Below are 17,411 nucleotides of genomic sequence, written 5' to 3' on the forward strand. Positions count from 1 at the left end.
AGGAATGTTTCTGGTTGGGTGTGGTTCCCAGATAATTGTGGTTCATTCTAAAGAATAATCAATATTTTTTTGGGACTGGGTGAGGATTCGAACAGTCCAATTACCAGGCTGAGATATCACCTTTGGCGTCGTCCAATGGGAAGGTGGCCCACACCCAGTCAGGGTGGGCCAGAGATGGTTTTGTTTGATATAAAGGGTTGGCACAGAATGCCAGGCAAATACACCGTCCTCTCAGCAATACCTTGTGTCTACAGCTCTGCGGGTGAGTCGGTGACTGGCTAAGATGGTGGGCTGTTGCGGGGAGGGGAGGCGAGGAGGACATGGGGTGGTTCCATGGGTCTAGAAGTTCACCCATTGCCTCCAAAGCGAGGGCTCCCAGTTCCTGCAGGCACCCCAGCAGAGACAATTGTTTCACTTACTCTTGGTCCTGCCCGGTGATGCCCCCAGGGTTCAATAGCCTGTCATTCCCCGACAGCCCCCCTCCCACCCTGCTCCACTCCCCTCCCTATCTCTGTAATCCCCTCCAGCCCCTTACACTCCCTCCCTATGTCTGTAACCCCCTCCAGCCCCTCCCTATCTCTGTAACCCCCTCCAGCCCCTACACCCTCTCCCTATCTCTGTAACCCCCTCCAGCCTCCTCCCTTCCTCACTGGGGTCACTGTCTATGCAGAGTCAGTATGTTCTCCCTGTGTCTGCGTGGGTTTCCTCCAGGTGCTCCAGTTTCCTCCGCAGCTTGAAAGATGTGTAGGTTAGGGTGGATTGGCCATGCTAAATTGTCCCTTAGTGTCCAAAGATGTGTAGGTTAGGGTGGATTGGCCATGCTAAATTGCCCCTCAGTGTCCAAAGATGTGTAGGTTAGGGTGGATTGGCCATGCTAAATTGTCCCTTAGTGTCCAAAGATGTGTAGGTTAGGGTGGATTGGCCATGGTAAATTGCCCCTCAGTGTCCAAAGATGTGTAGGTTAGGGTGGATTGGCCATGCTAAATTGCCCCTTAGTGTCCAAAGATGTGTAGGTTAGGGTGGATTGGCCGTGCTAAATTGTCCCTCAGTGTAACCCGAACAGGAGTGTGGCGACTGGGGGAATTTCACAATAACTTCAATGCAGTGTTAATGTCAACCTATTTGTGGCTCTAATAGACAAACGTTAAACCCTCCGGAGGGTAGAGGGGTGATATAGAATTGGGTTGCTTTTGCAAGCTCTCTGTGGTCTGGAGACATCCAACCTGATCTCACCATTGGCCCCTTTGTAAAGTTTATTTATGAATCACAAGTAAGGCTTACATTAACACTGCAATGAAGTTACGGTGAAAATCCCCCGAGTCGCCACACTCCTGTCCGGGTTACACCGAGGGAGAATTTAGCACGGCCCTATGCACCCGCTAACCCGCACGTCTTTCGGAGGAAACCGGAGCACCCAGAGGAAACCCGCGCAGACACGGGGAGAATGTGCAGGCTCCGCACACACACACAGTGACCCCAGCCAGGAATCGAACCCGGGTCCCTGATGCTGTGAAGCAGCGGCGCTAACCCACTGTGTCACCTTCTCTCTCTCTCTCCCCCTCCCCCCCCCTCTCGTGCTCCTCCCTGAGGCTGGATGGTAAAATTCTAGCCGTTAAAACCCGAATCCTAACACGTTTCGTTTTCCACCACCAACCCCCTCACCCTCAAACCTGCAGTTCTCCAGCTTCCAGGATGTCCAGACTGCAGGGATGCTTGAAGACGCTGAACGATATCTTCATCAAGTACGCCACAATGGACAACAATCACGACACCCTCAGTCAGAGTGAGCTCCTTCAACTGCTGAAGGACGAGCTCCCTGACTTCAAGGTGAGTACGAGATCCCTGTGAACTGAAGTGAAAGACATTGTGGGAGGCTAGGGTGGAAATTGCGGGTCCCCCTAGCCTGGGGGTCCTTGTGCACGAGTCGCAAAAAACCCAGCCTGCAGGTGCAGCAGGTGGTCAGGAAGGCGAATGGGATGCTGGCCTTTATAGTGAGGGGGATTGAATATAAAAGTAGGGAGGTCTTGCTGCAACTGTACAGGGCACTGGTGAGGCCGCAGCTGGAGTACTGTGTGCAGTTTTGGTCGCCGCACTTGCGCAAGGATATTTTGGCCTTGGAGGGAGTGCAGAGGAGGTTCACTAGGCTGATACCGGAGATGAGGGGGTTGGACTATGAAGAGAGATTGAATAGACTGGATCTGTACTCGTTGGAGTTTAGAAGGATGAGGGGGGGGATCTTATAGAGACGTATAAGATAATGAAGGGGATGGATAGGGTAGAGGGAGAGAGATTCTTCCCGCTTAGAAAGGACAGCAGGACTAGAGGGCACAGCCTCAAGGTAAGGGGGGGGTTGCAGTTTAGATCGGAGTTGAGGAGGAACTTCTTCACTCAAAGGGTGGTGAATCTCTGGAATTCTCTGCCCGTTGAAATGCTGGAGGCTGCCTCGCTAAATATATTTAAGTCACGGGTCGATAGGTTTCTGATAGACAGGGGAATTAAGGGTTATGGGGAGAGGGTGGGAATTTGGAACTGATCCACGACAGATCAGCCATGATCTTATTGAATGGCGGGGCAGGCTCGAGGGGCTAGATGGCCTACTCCTGCTCCTATTTCTTATGGATCAGTGCAGGGTCCACTGTTATTTTATATTAATGATTTGGATGAGAATATAGGAGGCATGGTTTGCAGATGACACCAAGAAAGTTATCTCCAATGGCAATGGGATCTTGATCAACTGGGCCAGTGGGCTGACAAATGGCAGATGGAGTTTACTTTAGACAAATGCGAGGTGATGCATTTTGGTCGATCGAACCAGGGCAGGACTCACTCAGTTAATGGTAGGGCGTTGGAGGGCAGGGGGAGAGAGATCGAGGGGTACAGGTTCATAGCTCCTTGAGAGTGGGGTCACACAGTGGGGAAGAAGGCATTCGGCATGCTTGGTTTCATTGGTCAGAACATAGAACACACACACAGTCCTGTATTCAATCTGTGACCCAAAACCAGGATACTTGCCCAAAAATTCAGGGGCAACTAGTGACGGGGTCAACAAAGGCCAACAATGCCTATGTCCCACCACCTCTGCCCATCAGGAGACGCTGTACTGATGCCTCCTGTTGGCAAACCGGTGACATATTGACAGGTGGGGAAGGTACGGTTGAAAGCTGGCAGTGTGACTTGTGGCTTTTTTTCTCCTCCCCCCCACCGAATAAAATCTCTCAGCAGGAGGAGCAGCTGAACGAACTCGTAGGAGTAATCATTAAACGTGACCGGGACGGACAAATCGACCGGACGGAATTCTTCGCATTGGTTTCTTGCCTCGTTCTCTGCCTGCCACCCTCAAAGTTCAGCAGGAAGTGAAACCGGTTTGGAAGGAGGTCCAGGCCGACCGGGAAGGGGCCGGGGCGGTGGGGAGGGAGGCAGGCACTGCTGGGACCCCAAAACCGATTTGTAACGTTGCCACTTAACCAATAAAGATCTACATGGGTCAAGCGTGCTTCCCCGCGTCCGTCTCTCATTTTGCCCTTGGGTGTTTTGGGGGGGTGGGGGGAGACCTTGGAGTTCAGAATGGTAAGAGCCCCACCGCTGCAGTGCAGAAGGCCATTCGGCCCATCGGGCCTGTACCAACTCTCTGACAGAGCACCTTGCCCAGGTTCGTTCCTGCCCCGTTCTCATAACCCCACATTTAGTACACCAATCCACCCTAACCTACACATCTTTGGACACTAAGGGACAATTTAGCACGGCCAATCCACCCTAACCTACACATCTTTGGACACTAAGGGACAATTTAGCACGGCCAATCCACCCTAACCTACACATCTTTGGACACTAAGGGGCAATTTAGCATGGCCAATCCACCCTAACCTACACATCTTTGGACACTAAGGGACAATTTAGCACGGCCAATCCACCCTAACCTACACATCTTTGGACACTAAGGGACAATTTAGCACGGCCAATCCACCCTAACCTACACATCTTTGGACACTAAGGGACAATTTAGCACGGCCAATCCACCCTAACCTACACATCTTTGGACACTAAGGGACAATTTAGCACGGCCAATCCACCCTAACCTACACATCTTTGTAGCGTGGGAGGAAATGGGAGCATCCGGAGGAAACCCACGCATACACACAGTGACCCGAGCCAGGAATCAAACCCAGGTCCCTGGTGATCCCCTGGGATCAATCTGTGTGTGTGAGGAGTTCACACTGTCCAGGATTACCTGTCTGGAGAGTGCTCGAGTTTTCCCACTCCATCCATTCACATAGCGAAATGGGGAAGGGGAAGGAGGGGGGGGGGTGGGTGGGTGGGTGGGGGGCAGGGAAGGGAACAACATACAGTACCAATCCAGTCTCTCTTCAAATGTCGCTGCTGCCATTCCGGCAATGGGGAGAAGGTCCCGCTGGTCGGTTGTAAAATTCCGGCCACCGTACATTCCAGAGCATGCCTTACAACAGCCCAGAATCCAGGCCGACAGGGGCACAGGACCCCCTATTCCACACGGGGAGGTGCCTCTGGACCTCGATCGCTCTGCCTCTCCCGCACTCTCTCTGACCTCAGCGAACACGGTAGATAACTGTGGCCTGCTGGAAGCACCGGCTGCAAGTTAATCACTGGCTTTATTAACACAGAGACACAGCAACACAGGTCAGTACAGTGAGGTACAAATCTCCTACACAGGCCCCTCAGACTCAGGGTGGCTTAGGGGAGGGGGGGAGGGGTAAAGGTAAAAAAAAAACCTCACTGGGCGCCCGCCTCGGGCTAAATGGACACACCCTCTGGAACCCGCACTGCTTGCCTGCAGAGTTCACCCACGATCGATGAGAGAGCGCCAGAAATAGCTCGAGGGAGGTCGCCCCATGAACACTGGGAGGCAGGGGCCTCGCTCGGGCAAGGTGGCACAGCGGGGTTAGCACTGTTGCCTCACGGCGCCAGGGACCCGGGGGTTCGATTCCCCGGCCTCGGGTCACTGTCCGTGCGGAGTCTGCACGTTCTCCCCGTGTCTGCGTGGGTTTCCTCCGGGTGCTCCGGTTTCCTCCCACAGTCCGAAAGACCGCGCCGGTCAGGGGTGGATTCAGCCGTGCTAAATTCTCCCACGGTGCAACCCAAACAGGACTGTGGTGACTAGGGGGATTTTCACAGTAATTTCATTGCAGTGTTAATGTAAGCCTTACTGGGGGCATGAATAAATACTTAAACTCTATGGACTCTGTTTTCTCTCTGAGCACTTTTCACAGACTGCCGACAGTGCAGCAAGAGGCCATTCGGCCCATTGAGATTGCACCCAGCACAATCCCACCCAGACCCTGTCCCCATAACACAATGTATTTACCCTGCTAATCTCCCTAACACTAAGGGACAATTTAGCACAGCCAATCCACCCTAACCTACACATCTTTGGACACTAAGGGGCAATTTAGCACGGCCAATCCACCCTAACCTACACATCTTTGGACACTAAGGGGCAATTTAGCATGGCCAACCCACCTAACCTGCACATCTTTGGACACTAAGGGACAATTTAGCACGGCCAATCCATCCTAACCTACACATCTTTGGACACTAAGGGGCAATTTAGCACGGCCAATCCACCCTAATCTACGCATCTTTGGACACTAAGGGGACAATTTAGCATGGCCAATCCACCCTAACCTACACATCTTTGGACACTAAGGGGCAATTTAGCATGGCCAATCCACCCTAACCTACACATCTTTGGACACTAAGGGACAATTTAGCATGGCCAATCCACCCTAACCTACACATCTTTGGACACTAAGGGGCAATTTAGCATGGCCAATCCACCCTAACCTACACATCTTTGGACACTAAGGGACAATTTAGCATGGCCAATCCACCCTAACCTGCACATCTTTGGACACTAAGGGGCAATTTAGCACGGCCAATCCACCCTAACCTACACATCTTTGGACACTAAGGGGCAATTTAGCACGGCCAATCCACCCTAACCTACACATCTTTGGACACTAAGGGACAATTTAGCATGGCCAATCCACCCTAACCTACACATCTTTGGACACTAAGGGACAATTTAGCATGGCCAATCCACCCTAACCTACACATCTTTGGACACTAAGGGACAATTTAGCACGGCCAATCCACCCTAACCTACACATCTTTGGACACTAAGGGGCAATTTAGCACGGCCAATCCACCCTAACCCACACATCTTTGGACACTAAGGGACAATTTAGCATGGCCAATCCACCCTAACCTACACATCTTTGGACACTAAGGGACAATTTAGCATGGCCAATCCACCCTAACCTACACATCTTTGGACACTAAGGGACAATTTAGCATGGCCAATCCACCCTAACCTACACATCTTTGGACACTAAGGGACAATTTAGCATGGCCAATCCACCCTAACCTACACATCTTTGGACACTAAGGGACAATTTAGCACGGCCAATCCACCCTAACCTACACATCTTTGGACACTAACGGGCAATTTAGCACGGCCAATCCACCCTAACGTGCAGGCCCAGTGGGAACGTGTTCCATTTTGAGGAGCTTTGCCTTCCCCATCGCTGGGAAACGGGGACAGATGCCACGTCGCTGAGGTGGTGAGCCGCTCCCTCTGCGCCCCCCACCCTCACCAAGGCTGATGAGGCAGAGGTGGGGGAGGGGAAGCTGTTGCCTTGGGAGATGGAGGGGGTGGGGGGAGGAGGATAGAGCTCCGTTCACCTCTGGCGTAACCCTATTCCAGACGGTGAGCGGGGACCGGAGGAGGCTCAGTCTCACTGCGGCGTTCAGTGTTCCCCGGGTGTCGACAGCTCCTGCCATCCTGTACGGACGGGGGTTGGCACAGTTCCCGTTTGAGGTCCGATCCCCCTCTCCATCGCTCCTCCTCCTCCTCCCCCAACCCCATCACAGCGTCCCACAGCTTTGACCTCAGCGGATCGCGAGGTCCATCGCTCCGTGGTCGGGGTTGGGGGGGGGAGGGTGCGGTGGTCTGCAAAGCCCCCGCCGCGGTCCGGACAATCCAGAGGCTTCTCCGCCGAACGGACGAGGAGGTGCAGCCCGAGGCGGGAGCGATTGCTGCAGGCCAGTCCGCACTCGGAGCGGCTAACAGGCCCCGGATTCGGCGGGGCGGTGGGCCTGGGATCCCGCTCTCCTGGGCTGGGTGTCGCAGCCTCCCCCGGGGGGGTTCTCGGTGCGGGGGAACGGGGAATCCAGTCGAGACGCAGCAGGCAATGCGACCAACGGTTTCTCCTGGAACAGAGAGGGAGATCGACGTTAACACGATGACACAAAGATTGGAGGTGTAGTGGACAGTGAGGAAGGTTCTCACAGCTTGCACAGGGATTCGGACCAGATAGAAAAATGGGCTGAAAAATGGCAAATGGAATTTAACGCAGACAAGTGTGAGGTATTGCACCTTGGAAGGACAAACCAAGGTAGAACGTACAGGGTAAATGGTCGGACTCTGAAGAGTGCAGTTGAACAGAGGGATCTGGGAATACAGGTACAGAATTCCCTAAAAGTGACGTCACAGGTGGATAGGGTCGTAAAGAGTGCTTTTGGGACATTGGCCTTTATAAATCGGAGTATCGAGTCTAAAAGTTGGAGTGTTACAGTAAAAGGTTACATAAGGCATTGGTGAGGCCGAATTTAGAGTATTGTGTACGGTTTTGGTCACCTAGTTACAGGGAGGATGTAAATAAGGTTGAAAGAGTGCAGAGAAGGTTCACAAGGATGTTGCCGGGACTTGAGAAGCTGAGTTACAGAGAGAGATTGAATAGGTTAGGACTTTATTCCCTGGAGAATGAGGGGAGATTTGATAGAGGTGCATAAGGTGAGATGGGTATAGATAGAGTGAATGCAAGCAGGCTTTTTCCACTGAGGCTCGGGGGAGAAAAAAAACCAGAGGACATGGGTTAAGGGTGAAAGGGGAAAAGTTTAAAGGGAATATTAGGGGGGGATTCTTCACGCAGAGAGTGGTGGGAGTGGGGAATGAGCTGCCGGATAAATGCGGGGTCACTTTTAACATTTAAGAAAAACTCGGATGGGTTCTTGGATGAGAGGGGTGTGGAGGGATATGGTCCAGGTGCAGGTCAGTGGGACTAGGCAGAAAAATGGTTCGGCACAGACAAGAGAGGCCTGTTTCTGAGCTGTAAATTCTCTATGGTTTCTAACAACCCAGACCGACACTGCCCTCCGACCCCCGCATCCCAATACTGCGGCAGAGGCGATCAGAGTGGTCAAAGCTCTCAGCGTAACCAACCAAGCCCGACATGGCCTGAAGGGGTTAACGTGTGGGACTAAACCTCGAAACAACATGATCCAAGATCACAGAATCCCCACAGTGCGGGAGAGGCCATGTGACTCATCGAGTCTGCCCCAATCCCTTACCCAACTATCCCCCCTCCTCTATCCCCATAAACCCTCACATTGGCCAATCCACCTAACCTGCACATCTTTGGACACTAAGGGGCAATTCAGCACGGCCAATCCACCCTAACCCGCACATCTTTGGACACTAAGGGACAATTTAGCATGGCCAATCCACCCTAACCTACACATCTTTGGACACTAAGGGGCAATTTAGCACGGCCAATCCACCCTAACCTACACATCTTTGGACACTAAGGGACAATTTAGCATGGCCAATCCACCCTAACCTACACATCTTTGGACACTAAGGGACAATTTAGCACAGCCAATCCACCCTAACCTACACATCTTTGGACACTAAGGGACAATTTAGCGTGGCCAATCCACCCTGACCTGCACATCTTTGGACACTAAGGGACAATTTAGCACACCCAATCCACCCAACCAGCATATCTTTGGACACTTTAATATCCAAAGATGTCTGGGTTAGGGGAATGCTAAATGCACGGGGATACAGGGACTAAGGTGGAGGTGAGGGCCTAAGTTTCAGCCAATGCTTTGACCATGGGAGGAATGGTGGCACAGTGGGGTTAGCACTGCTGCCTCATGGTTCCAGGGACGTGGGTTCGATTCCCGGCCTTGGGTCACTGTCTGTGTCGAGTTTGCACATTCTCCCCGTGTCTGCGGTTTCCACCGTGTGCTCCGGTTACCTCCCACACTCCAAAAATGTGTGGGTTAGGTGGAAATAGGTGTATTGGCCATGCTAAAATGCCCCTTAGTGTCCAAATATGAGCAAGTTAGGTGGATTGGCCATGCTAAATTGTCCCTTAGTGTCCAAAGATGTGCAGGTTAGGGTGGATTGGCCATGCTAAATTGTCCCTTAGTGTCCAAAGATGTGCAGGTTAGGGTGGATTGGCCATGCTAACTTGCCCCTTAGTGTCCAAAGATGTGCAGGTTAGGGTGGATTGGCCGTGTTAAATTGCCCCTTAGTGTCCAAAGATGTGTAGGTTAGGGTGGATTGGCCGTGCTAAATTGTCCCTTAGTGTCCAAAGATGTGCAGGTTAGGGTGGATTGGCCGTGCTAACTTGCCCCTTAGTGTCCAAAGATGTGCAGGTTAGGGTGGATTGGCCGTGTTAAATTGCCCCTTAGTGTCCAAAGATGTGTAGGTTAGGGTGGATTGGCCGTGCTAAATTGCCCCTTAGTGTCCAAAGATGTGCAGGTTAGGGTGGATTGGCCGTGTTAAATTGCCCCTTAGTGTCCAAAGATGTGCAGGTTAGGGTGGATTGGCCGTGTTAAATTGCCCCTTAGTGTCCAAAGATGTGTAGGTTAGGGTGGATTGGCCGTGCTAAATTGTCCCTTAGTGTCCAAAGATGTGCAGGTTAGGGTGGATTGGCCATGCTAAATTGTCCCTTAGTGTCCAAAGATGTGCAGGTTAGGGTGGATTGGCCATGCTAAATTGCCCCTTAGTGTCCAAAGATGTGCAGGTTAGGGTGGATTGGCCGTGTTAAATTGCCCCTTAGTGTCCAAAGATGTGCAGGTTAGGGTGGATTGGCCATGCTAACTTGCCCCTTAGTGTCCAAAGATGTGCAGGTTAGGGTGGATTGGCCGTGTTAAATTGCCCCTTAGTGTCCAAAGATGTGTAGGTTAGGGTGGATTGGCCGTGCTAAATTGTCCCTTAGTGTCCAAAGATGTGAAGGTTAGGGAGATTGGCCGTGCTAAATTGTCCCTTAGTGTCCAAAGATGTGTAGGTTAGGGTGGATTGGCCGTGCTAAATTGCCCCTTAGTATCCAAAGATGTGTAGGTTAGGGTGGATTGGCCGTGCTAAATTGTCCCTTAGTGTCCAAAGATGTGTAGGTTAGGGTGGATTGGCCATGCTAAATTGCCCCTTAGTGTCCAAAGATGTGTAGGTTAGGGTGGATTGGCCATGCTAAATTGTCCCTTAGTGTCCAAAGATGTGTAGGTTAGGGTGGATTGGCCGTGCTAAATTGTCCCTTAGTGTCCAAAGATGTGTAGGTTAGGGTGGATTGGCCATGCTAAATTGTCCCTTAGGGTCCAAAGATGTGTAGGTTAGGGTGGATTGGCCGTGCTAAATTGTCCCTTAGTGTCCAAAGATGTGTAGGTTAGGGTGGATTGGCCGTGCTAAATTGTCCCTTAGTGTCCAAAGATGTGTAGGTTAGGGTGGATTGGCCGTGCTAAATTGTCCCTTAGTGTCCAAAGATGTGTAGGTTAGGGTGGATTGGCCGTGCTAAATTCTCTCTCAGTGTAACCCGAACAGGAGTGTGGCGACTAGGGGGATTTTCACAGTAACTTCATTGCGGTGTTAATGTAAGCCGACTTGTGACACTAATAAGCTAATGAGTCCCTCGCCTCGCAGGCTGGCTCACCTTGTCCGTGTCTCCTGCGTGGGTGCGGCTGTGCTTGCGGAGGCTGGAGGGGTTGCTGAAGCCCTTGGAGCAGGCGGGGCACTGGTAGGGCTTCTCTCCCATGTGGGTGCCCTTGTGGTTCCGCAGGCTGGAGGGGTCGATGAAGGCCTTGGAGCAGACGGGGCAGCGGAAGGGCCTCTCGCCGGTGTGGGTGCGCTGGTGCTTGCGCAGGTTGCACTGCTTGTTGAAGTCCATGCCGCAGGCCAGGCAGCGGAAGGGCCTCTCCCCGGTGTGGGTGCGCTGGTGGGCCACCAGGGTGGAGGACTGGCTGAACTCCTTGGCGCAGACGGGGCAGCGGAAGGGCTTCTCGCCGGTGTGGGTGCGCTGGTGCTTGCGCAGGTTGGAGGAGTTGCTGAAGCCCTTGCCGCACTCGGCGCAGGTCAGGGGCCTCTCGCCGGTGTGTACCCGCAGGTGCAGCCGCAGCCGCGAGTTCTGCTCAAAGCCCTTGCCGCACTCGGGGCAGCTGAAGCGCCGAGGTCCGTCCGGCCACCAGGGGCGTCCAGGGGCCCGCGCCGTCTCCGGGGAGCCCATCCCTCGCTCCATCAGCCTCACCTGCAACACACAGAGTTCACCATTACATAAGACCCATAAGAAATAGGAGCAGGAGTAGGCCATCTAGCCCCTCGAGCCTGCCCCGCCATTCAATAAGATCATGGCTGATCTGTCGTGGATCAGTTCCATGTTCCCGCCCTCTCCCCATAACCCTTAATCCCTTGTCTATCAGAAACCTATCTACCCGTGACTTAAATATATTTAGCGAGGCAGCCTCCACCACTTCAACGGGCAGAGAATTTCAGAGATTCACCACCCTTTGAGTGAAGAAGTTCCTCCTCAACTCCGTTCTAAACTGCTCCCCTTTATCTTGAGGCTGTGCCCTCTAGTCCTACTATCCTTTCTAAGCAGGAAGAATCTCTCTACCTCTACCCTATCCATCCCCTTCATTATCTTATACATCTCTATAAGATCCCCCCTCATCCTTCTAAACTCCAACGAGTACAGACCCAGTCTATTCAATCTCTCTTCATAGTCCAACCCCCTCATCTCCGGTATCAGCCTAGTGAACCTCCTCTGCACTCCCTCCAAGGCCAATACATCCTTGCGCAAGTGTGGCGACCAAAACTGCGTGCAGTACTCCAGCTGCGGCCTCACCAGCGCCCTGTACAGTTGCAGCAAGGCCTCCCTACTTTTATATTCAATCCCCCTCGCTATAAAGGCCAGCATCCCATTCGCCTTCCTGACCACCTGCTGCACCTGCAAGCTGGGTTTTTGCGACTCGTGCACAAGGACGCCCAGGTCCCTCTGCACCGTAGCATGCTGCAGCTTTTCGCCCTTTAAATAGTAATCCCTCCTACTATTATTCCTGCCAAAGTGGATAACCTCACACTTGCTAACATTGTACTCCATCTGCCAGGTCCTCGCCCACTCGCTCAGCCTATCCAGATCCCTCCGCAGACTTTCCACACCCTCCGCGCAATTTGCTTTTCCACTCATCTTTGTGTCATCAGCAAATTTTGTTACCCTACACTCAGCCCCCTCGTCCAGATCGTTACAGCCCGTTCCTTGGGGTGGGGGGGCACTCATATTGTCCCCTCAGGGCGCCCCCCTCCCCAGCTCCTGCCCGTTTGGTCCAGCCACATTCACAAAGCTCCTCCAACCGCTACCTAAGAAGGGGCCGAATGGCCGCCTCCTCTGCCCGTCTGTCACTCACTCGCCTTCCCTCTGCATCCCAGAATCATTGTAGAATCCCTAAGGTGCAACAGACTGCCATTTGGCCCATCGGGACTGCGCCGCCTCTCCAAGAGAGAGCTTCTTATCCAGGAATACCCCCTCCACCCGCCCCCCCCCCCCCCCCCCACACCACATGGTCAAGTACATTGTACAGTCCAGCACAGTACAGGCCCTTCGGCTCTCAATGTTGTGCCGAGCTATGTCCGAACCCAAGATCGGTCTATCCCACTCCCTATCATTCTGGTGTGCTCCATATCCAATAACCGCTTGAAAGTTCCTAAAGTGTCCGACTATCACAGCAGGCAGTGCATTCCACACCCCAACCACTCTCTGAGTGAAGAATCTCCCTCGGACATCCCTCCAATATCTCCCACCATCAACCTTATAGTTATGCCCCCTAGTAACGGCTACACCCACCCGAGGAAATAGTCTCTGCACGTCCACTCTATCTATCCCCTACATCATCTTATAAACCTCTACTAAGTCGCCTCTCATCCTCCTCTGCTCTAAAGAGAAAAGCCTCAGCTCCCTCAACCTTTCCTCATCAGACCTACCCTCCAAACCAGGCAGCATCCTGGTAAATCTCCTCTGCACTCTCTCCAATGCTTCCACATCCTTCTTATAGTGAGGTGACCAGAACTGCACACAATATTCCAAATGTGGTCTCACCAAGGTCCAGTACAGTTGCAGCATAAAAAGTACACCTAACCTACACATCTTTGGACACTAAGGCACAATTTAGCACGGCCAATCCACCCTAACCTACACATCTTTGGACACTAAGGGACAATTTAGCACGGCCAATCCACCCTAACCTACACATCTTTGGACACTAAGGGGCAATTTAGCACGGCCAATCCACCCTAACCTACACATCTTTGGACACTAAGGGGCAATCTAGCATGGCCAATCCACCCTAACCTGCACATCTTTGGACACTAAGGGGCAATTTAGCATGGCCAATCCACCCTAACCTGCACATCTTTGGACACTAAGGGACAATTTAGCACGGCCAATCCACCCTAACCTACACATCTTTGGACACTAAGGGGCAATCTAGCATGGCCAATCCACCCTAACCTGCACATCTTTGGACACTAAGGGGCAATTTAGCATGGCCAATCCACCCTAACCTACACATCTTTGGACACTAAGGGACAATTTAGCATGGCCAATCCACCCTAACCTACACATCTTTGGACACTAAGGGGCAATTTAGCATGGCCAATCCACCCTAACCTACACATCTTTGGACACTAAGGGACAATTTAGCATGGCCAATCCACCCTAACCTACACATCTTTGGACACTAAGGGACAATTTAGCACGGCCAATCCACCCTAACCTACACATCTTTGGACACTAAGGGACAATTTAGCATGGCCAATCCACCCTAACCTACACATCTTTGGACACTAAGGGACAATTTAGCATGGCCAATCCACCTAACCTGCAAATCTTTGGACACTAAGGGACAATTTAGCATGGCCAATCCACCTAACCTGCAAATCTTTGGACACTAAGGGACAATTTAGCATGGCCAATCCACCCTAACCTGCACATCTTTGGACACTAAGGGACAATTTAGCACGGCCAATCCACCCTAACCTGCACATCTTTGGACACTAAGGGACAATTTAGCATGGCCAATCCCCCCTAACCTGCACATCTTTGGACACTAAGGGACAATTTAGCATGGCCAATCCACCCTAACCTACACATCTTTGGACACTAAGGGACAACTTAGCACAGCCAATCCCCCTAACCCACACATCTTTAGACAGCACGGTGGCACAGTGGGTTAGCACTGCTGCCTCACAGCGCCAGGGACCCAGGTTCGATTCCCAGCTCAGGTGACTGTCTGCGCGGAGTTTGCACATTCTCCCCGTGTCTGCGTGGGTTTCATCCGGGTGCTCCGGTTTCCCTCCCCACAGTCTGTAAGGTGATTAGGTGCATTTGCCATGCTAAAATTCTCCCTCAGCGTGCCCCAACGGGAGCGTGGTGACTAGGGGATTTCCACAGTAACTTCATTGCGGCGTTTAGCGTCAGCTGACTCATCAATAAATAAACTTGTTCTCTCTCCCCGTTCTCTTTTAGCAGAGGCTACACCGTCGATTGTCAGGCTTGGTCATCTCTCGTTCCCCGCCGCGCCTTTCGTAAAGACAGATTAACGCTGGTGACCGGCCAGTCTCGAACCCGAGCCTGACGCACCTCGTCTCCTCTCTGCCGCATTTCCGCCACGTGGTAGAGTTTGTGGACGCCCAGCGCTGACCGCTGCTTAAACTCCCGGCCACAGATGCCACACTGCAGGGGCCAGTCCTCCCCGTGGCGCCTCTGGTGCTTGGCCAGCGAGGAGGAGTGGCCGAACTCCTTGGCGCAGTCGGGGCACTTGTAGGGCTTGGCGCCGGAGTGGGTGACCTCGTGACGGCGCAGGGTGCCCGGGCGGCTGAAGCCACGCTCGCAGGTGGGGCACTGGAAGGGCTTTTCCCCGGAGTGGGTGCGTCGGTGCTGCGCCAGGTGGGAGGAGCAGCCGAACCTCTTGGGGCACTCGGCGCACTGGTAGAGCTTGGTGCCGGCGGGACAGGGCTGGTGGCTCAGCGGGGTGGAGGCCCGGGCGAATCCCTCGCCGTGGGTCGCCAGGTGCACCTTGAGGCGGCAGTACCGCTGGAAGCTCACACCGCACTCGGAGCAGATGAAACAGTCGTCCCCCGCCTCGGCCGGACGCCGGGTCGGAGCGGTCCCCTCCGCTGGTCGGGCTGCTCCGCCTGCTCCCTGGGCCACCTCCATCGCCGAGTCTCCCCCTCCGTCCTGCAACAGAGAGGGGAGTTACTGCTCGTTACAGTCTGCACTGAGAATCACCCTGCATTCTACAGGAGACAGTGCAAGTCTCACCGCCCATTACGGGACACTGCGCGACTCTCGCCGCCTGTTACGGGACACTGTGCGACTCTTGCCGCCTGTTACAGGACACAGCGCGACTCGCGCCACCCGTTACGGGACGCCGCGCGACTCGCGCCGCCCGTTACGGGACGCCGCGCGACTCTCGCCGCCCGTTACGGGACGCCGCGCGACTCTCGCCGCCCGTTACGGGACGCCGCGCGACTCTCGCCGCCCGTTACGGGACGCCGCGCGACTCTCGCCGCCCGTTACGGAACACCGCGCGACTCGCGCCGCCCGTTACGGGACACAGCGCGACTCAGGCCGCCCGTTACGGGACGCCGCGCGACTCTCGCCGCCCGTTACGGGACGCCGCGCGACTCTCGCCACCCGTTACGGAACACCGCGCGACTCGTGCCGCCCGTTACGGGACACCGCGCGACTCGCGCCGCCCGTTACGGAACACCGCGCGACTCGCGCCGCCCATTACGGAACATCGCGCAACTCGCACCGCCCGTTACGGGACACAGCGCGACTCGGGCCGCCCGTTACGGGACACAGCGCGACTCGCGCCGCCCGTTACGGGACACAGCGCGACTCGGGCCGCCCGTTACGGGACACAGCGCGACTCGCGCCGCCCGTTACGGGACACAGCGCGACTATTGCAGGTCCCCATGACAATCCCACTATGCGTTAGCAGTCCCAGTGACAATCCTCCTGCCTTTTAGGGGCCCCAGGGAGGATCCCATCGCCTGTTAGAGGTCCCCATGACAATCCCACCCCCTGTCGGGGGCCCCGGGAAGGATCCCACCCCCCGTCAGGGGGCCCCCGAAGAGGGTCTCGCTGTCCCATAAGGGATCCCAATGCCCGGTTAGGGTCACCCGGACACAATCCCACCCCGCCCCCCCGTGCGGAGTATGGGTGAGAGCACCAACCCCGAACGGTTCAGGGTCCCAATCAGCCTCCCATCCCTTTCAGTGGGGGGCACTATCTGAGGCCTGGGGAGGGGGGCGGGGCTGGAAGTGGGTTGAGGCCTAGTGTGGGGAATGAAGCCCGGGCCTCAATTTCGGCCTCCGGCCGGGAGCCCTGCCTCCTCCCCCGGGGAGCGGGGTCAAATCGAGCCCGGGGATTTTTTTTGGGGGGGTTGGGCCTGTTGCCCATTTTGCCTCCCGGAATGTTCTGGAAGTTTCCACCCCCCCCCCCCCCCCCTTCTCTTTCTAGGGGACATTCTAGATCATTCTCTCCCCGCCCCCCGGGTTTCTCCCTCTCTGGAACCTACCCCCGGCCTCCGCCGGCAATGGCCCCGCCCCCACCCCGGGCCTGATTGACAGCCCGCTCACCCAATCACCGCCCGCAGCCCGGGTCCCGCCCACTGCCCGCCCCCACTTCCGCCAATCCGGCCTCCCACGGACGGGACTCAGCCAATCCGCTAGGGGCCCCGCCCCCTCCTGCCCGCCCCCCCCGGGCATGATTGACAGCCCGCTCACCCAATCACCGCCCGCAGCCCCGGGTCCCGCCCACTGCCAACCCCTCCGCCAGTCAGGCCGCCCGCAGACGGGGCTCAGCCAATCCGCTAGGGCCCCCGGGCTTGATTGACAGCCCGCTCACCCAATGATCGCCCGCAGCTACGGGCCCCGCCCCCTCCTCCTCCTCTTCTTCCTCCTCGCCCTCCTCCCCCCCGGGCCCCCCCGCGCCGGGCCTGATTGACAGCCCACTCACCCAATCACCGCCCGCAGCCCCGGGTCCCGCTCAATCTCCCCTCTGCCAATCCGGCCGCCCGCGGACGGGGCTCTGCCAATCCGCAAGGGGTCCCGCCCCGCCTCTCCGCCTGTTCAGCCAATAGGACGACGCCATCGTCGCCCAGCGCCAATCAACAAAGCCACGAGGCTTTCACGGCCGGCGTCTGATTGGAGGGCGGTCTGGACCCAATCAGCGGCCGGAGGTTCTCTCAGCCAGTCAGGAGACAGAAGGGAAGTGCGCCAGCCAATCGCAGCCCAGAGATGCTGAGCGCAGGCC

At 55.0% G+C, this 17,411-nt stretch overlaps 2 protein-coding genes across 2 annotated transcripts; one reads left to right on the forward strand and one right to left on the reverse strand.

Annotated features, from left to right (window-relative positions):
* Positions 1-1,677: 1,677 nt before the first annotated feature.
* LOC145339706 (protein S100-B-like) lies at positions 1,678-3,407 on the forward strand. The gene is made up of 2 exons (XM_080184229.1): positions 1,678-1,827; positions 3,223-3,407. Exons 1-2 carry the CDS (start codon positions 1,693-1,695, stop codon positions 3,355-3,357), a joined length of 270 nt encoding a protein of 89 aa, XP_080040355.1. The 5' UTR covers positions 1,678-1,692; the 3' UTR covers positions 3,358-3,407.
* A 2,902-nt stretch (positions 3,408-6,309) lies between these two features.
* On the reverse strand, positions 6,310-17,134 carry LOC145339704 (uncharacterized). Its single transcript, XM_080184226.1, has 4 exons — positions 17,115-17,134; positions 14,730-15,326; positions 10,752-11,342; positions 6,310-7,245 (listed from the first exon to the last, which is right to left on the reverse strand). Exons 2-4 carry the CDS (start codon positions 15,303-15,305, stop codon positions 7,099-7,101), a joined length of 1,314 nt encoding a protein of 437 aa, XP_080040352.1. The 5' UTR covers positions 15,306-15,326; positions 17,115-17,134; the 3' UTR covers positions 6,310-7,098.
* Between the last annotated feature and the right edge of the window lie 277 nt (positions 17,135-17,411).

Source organism: Carcharhinus amblyrhynchos, unplaced genomic scaffold (assembly GCF_965287045.1).
Source record: "Carcharhinus amblyrhynchos unplaced genomic scaffold, sCarAmb.v2.hapA scaffold_621, whole genome shotgun sequence".
Lineage (NCBI taxonomy): Eukaryota > Metazoa > Chordata > Chondrichthyes > Carcharhiniformes > Carcharhinidae > Carcharhinus > Carcharhinus amblyrhynchos.

Excerpts from the sequence above, each read along its gene's own strand:
- LOC145339706 (XM_080184229.1), top strand. The coding sequence starts at position 1,693 with ATGTCCAGACTGCAGGGATGCTTGAAGACGCTGAACGATATCTTCATC. Across the intron at positions 1,828-3,222 it reads ACGAGCTCCCTGACTTCAAG|GAGGAGCAGCTGAACGAACT; the intron begins GTGAGTACGAGA and ends ATCTCTCAGCAG.
- LOC145339704 (XM_080184226.1), bottom strand. The coding sequence starts at position 15,305 with ATGGAGGTGGCCCAGGGAGCAGGCGGAGCAGCCCGACCAGCGGAGGGG. Across the intron at positions 11,343-14,729 it reads TGCGGCAGAGAGGAGACGAG|GTGAGGCTGATGGAGCGAGG; the intron begins GTGCGTCAGGCT and ends TGTGTGTTGCAG. Across the intron at positions 7,246-10,751 it reads ACGCAGGAGACACGGACAAG|GAGAAACCGTTGGTCGCATT; the intron begins GTGAGCCAGCCT and ends TCTCTGTTCCAG.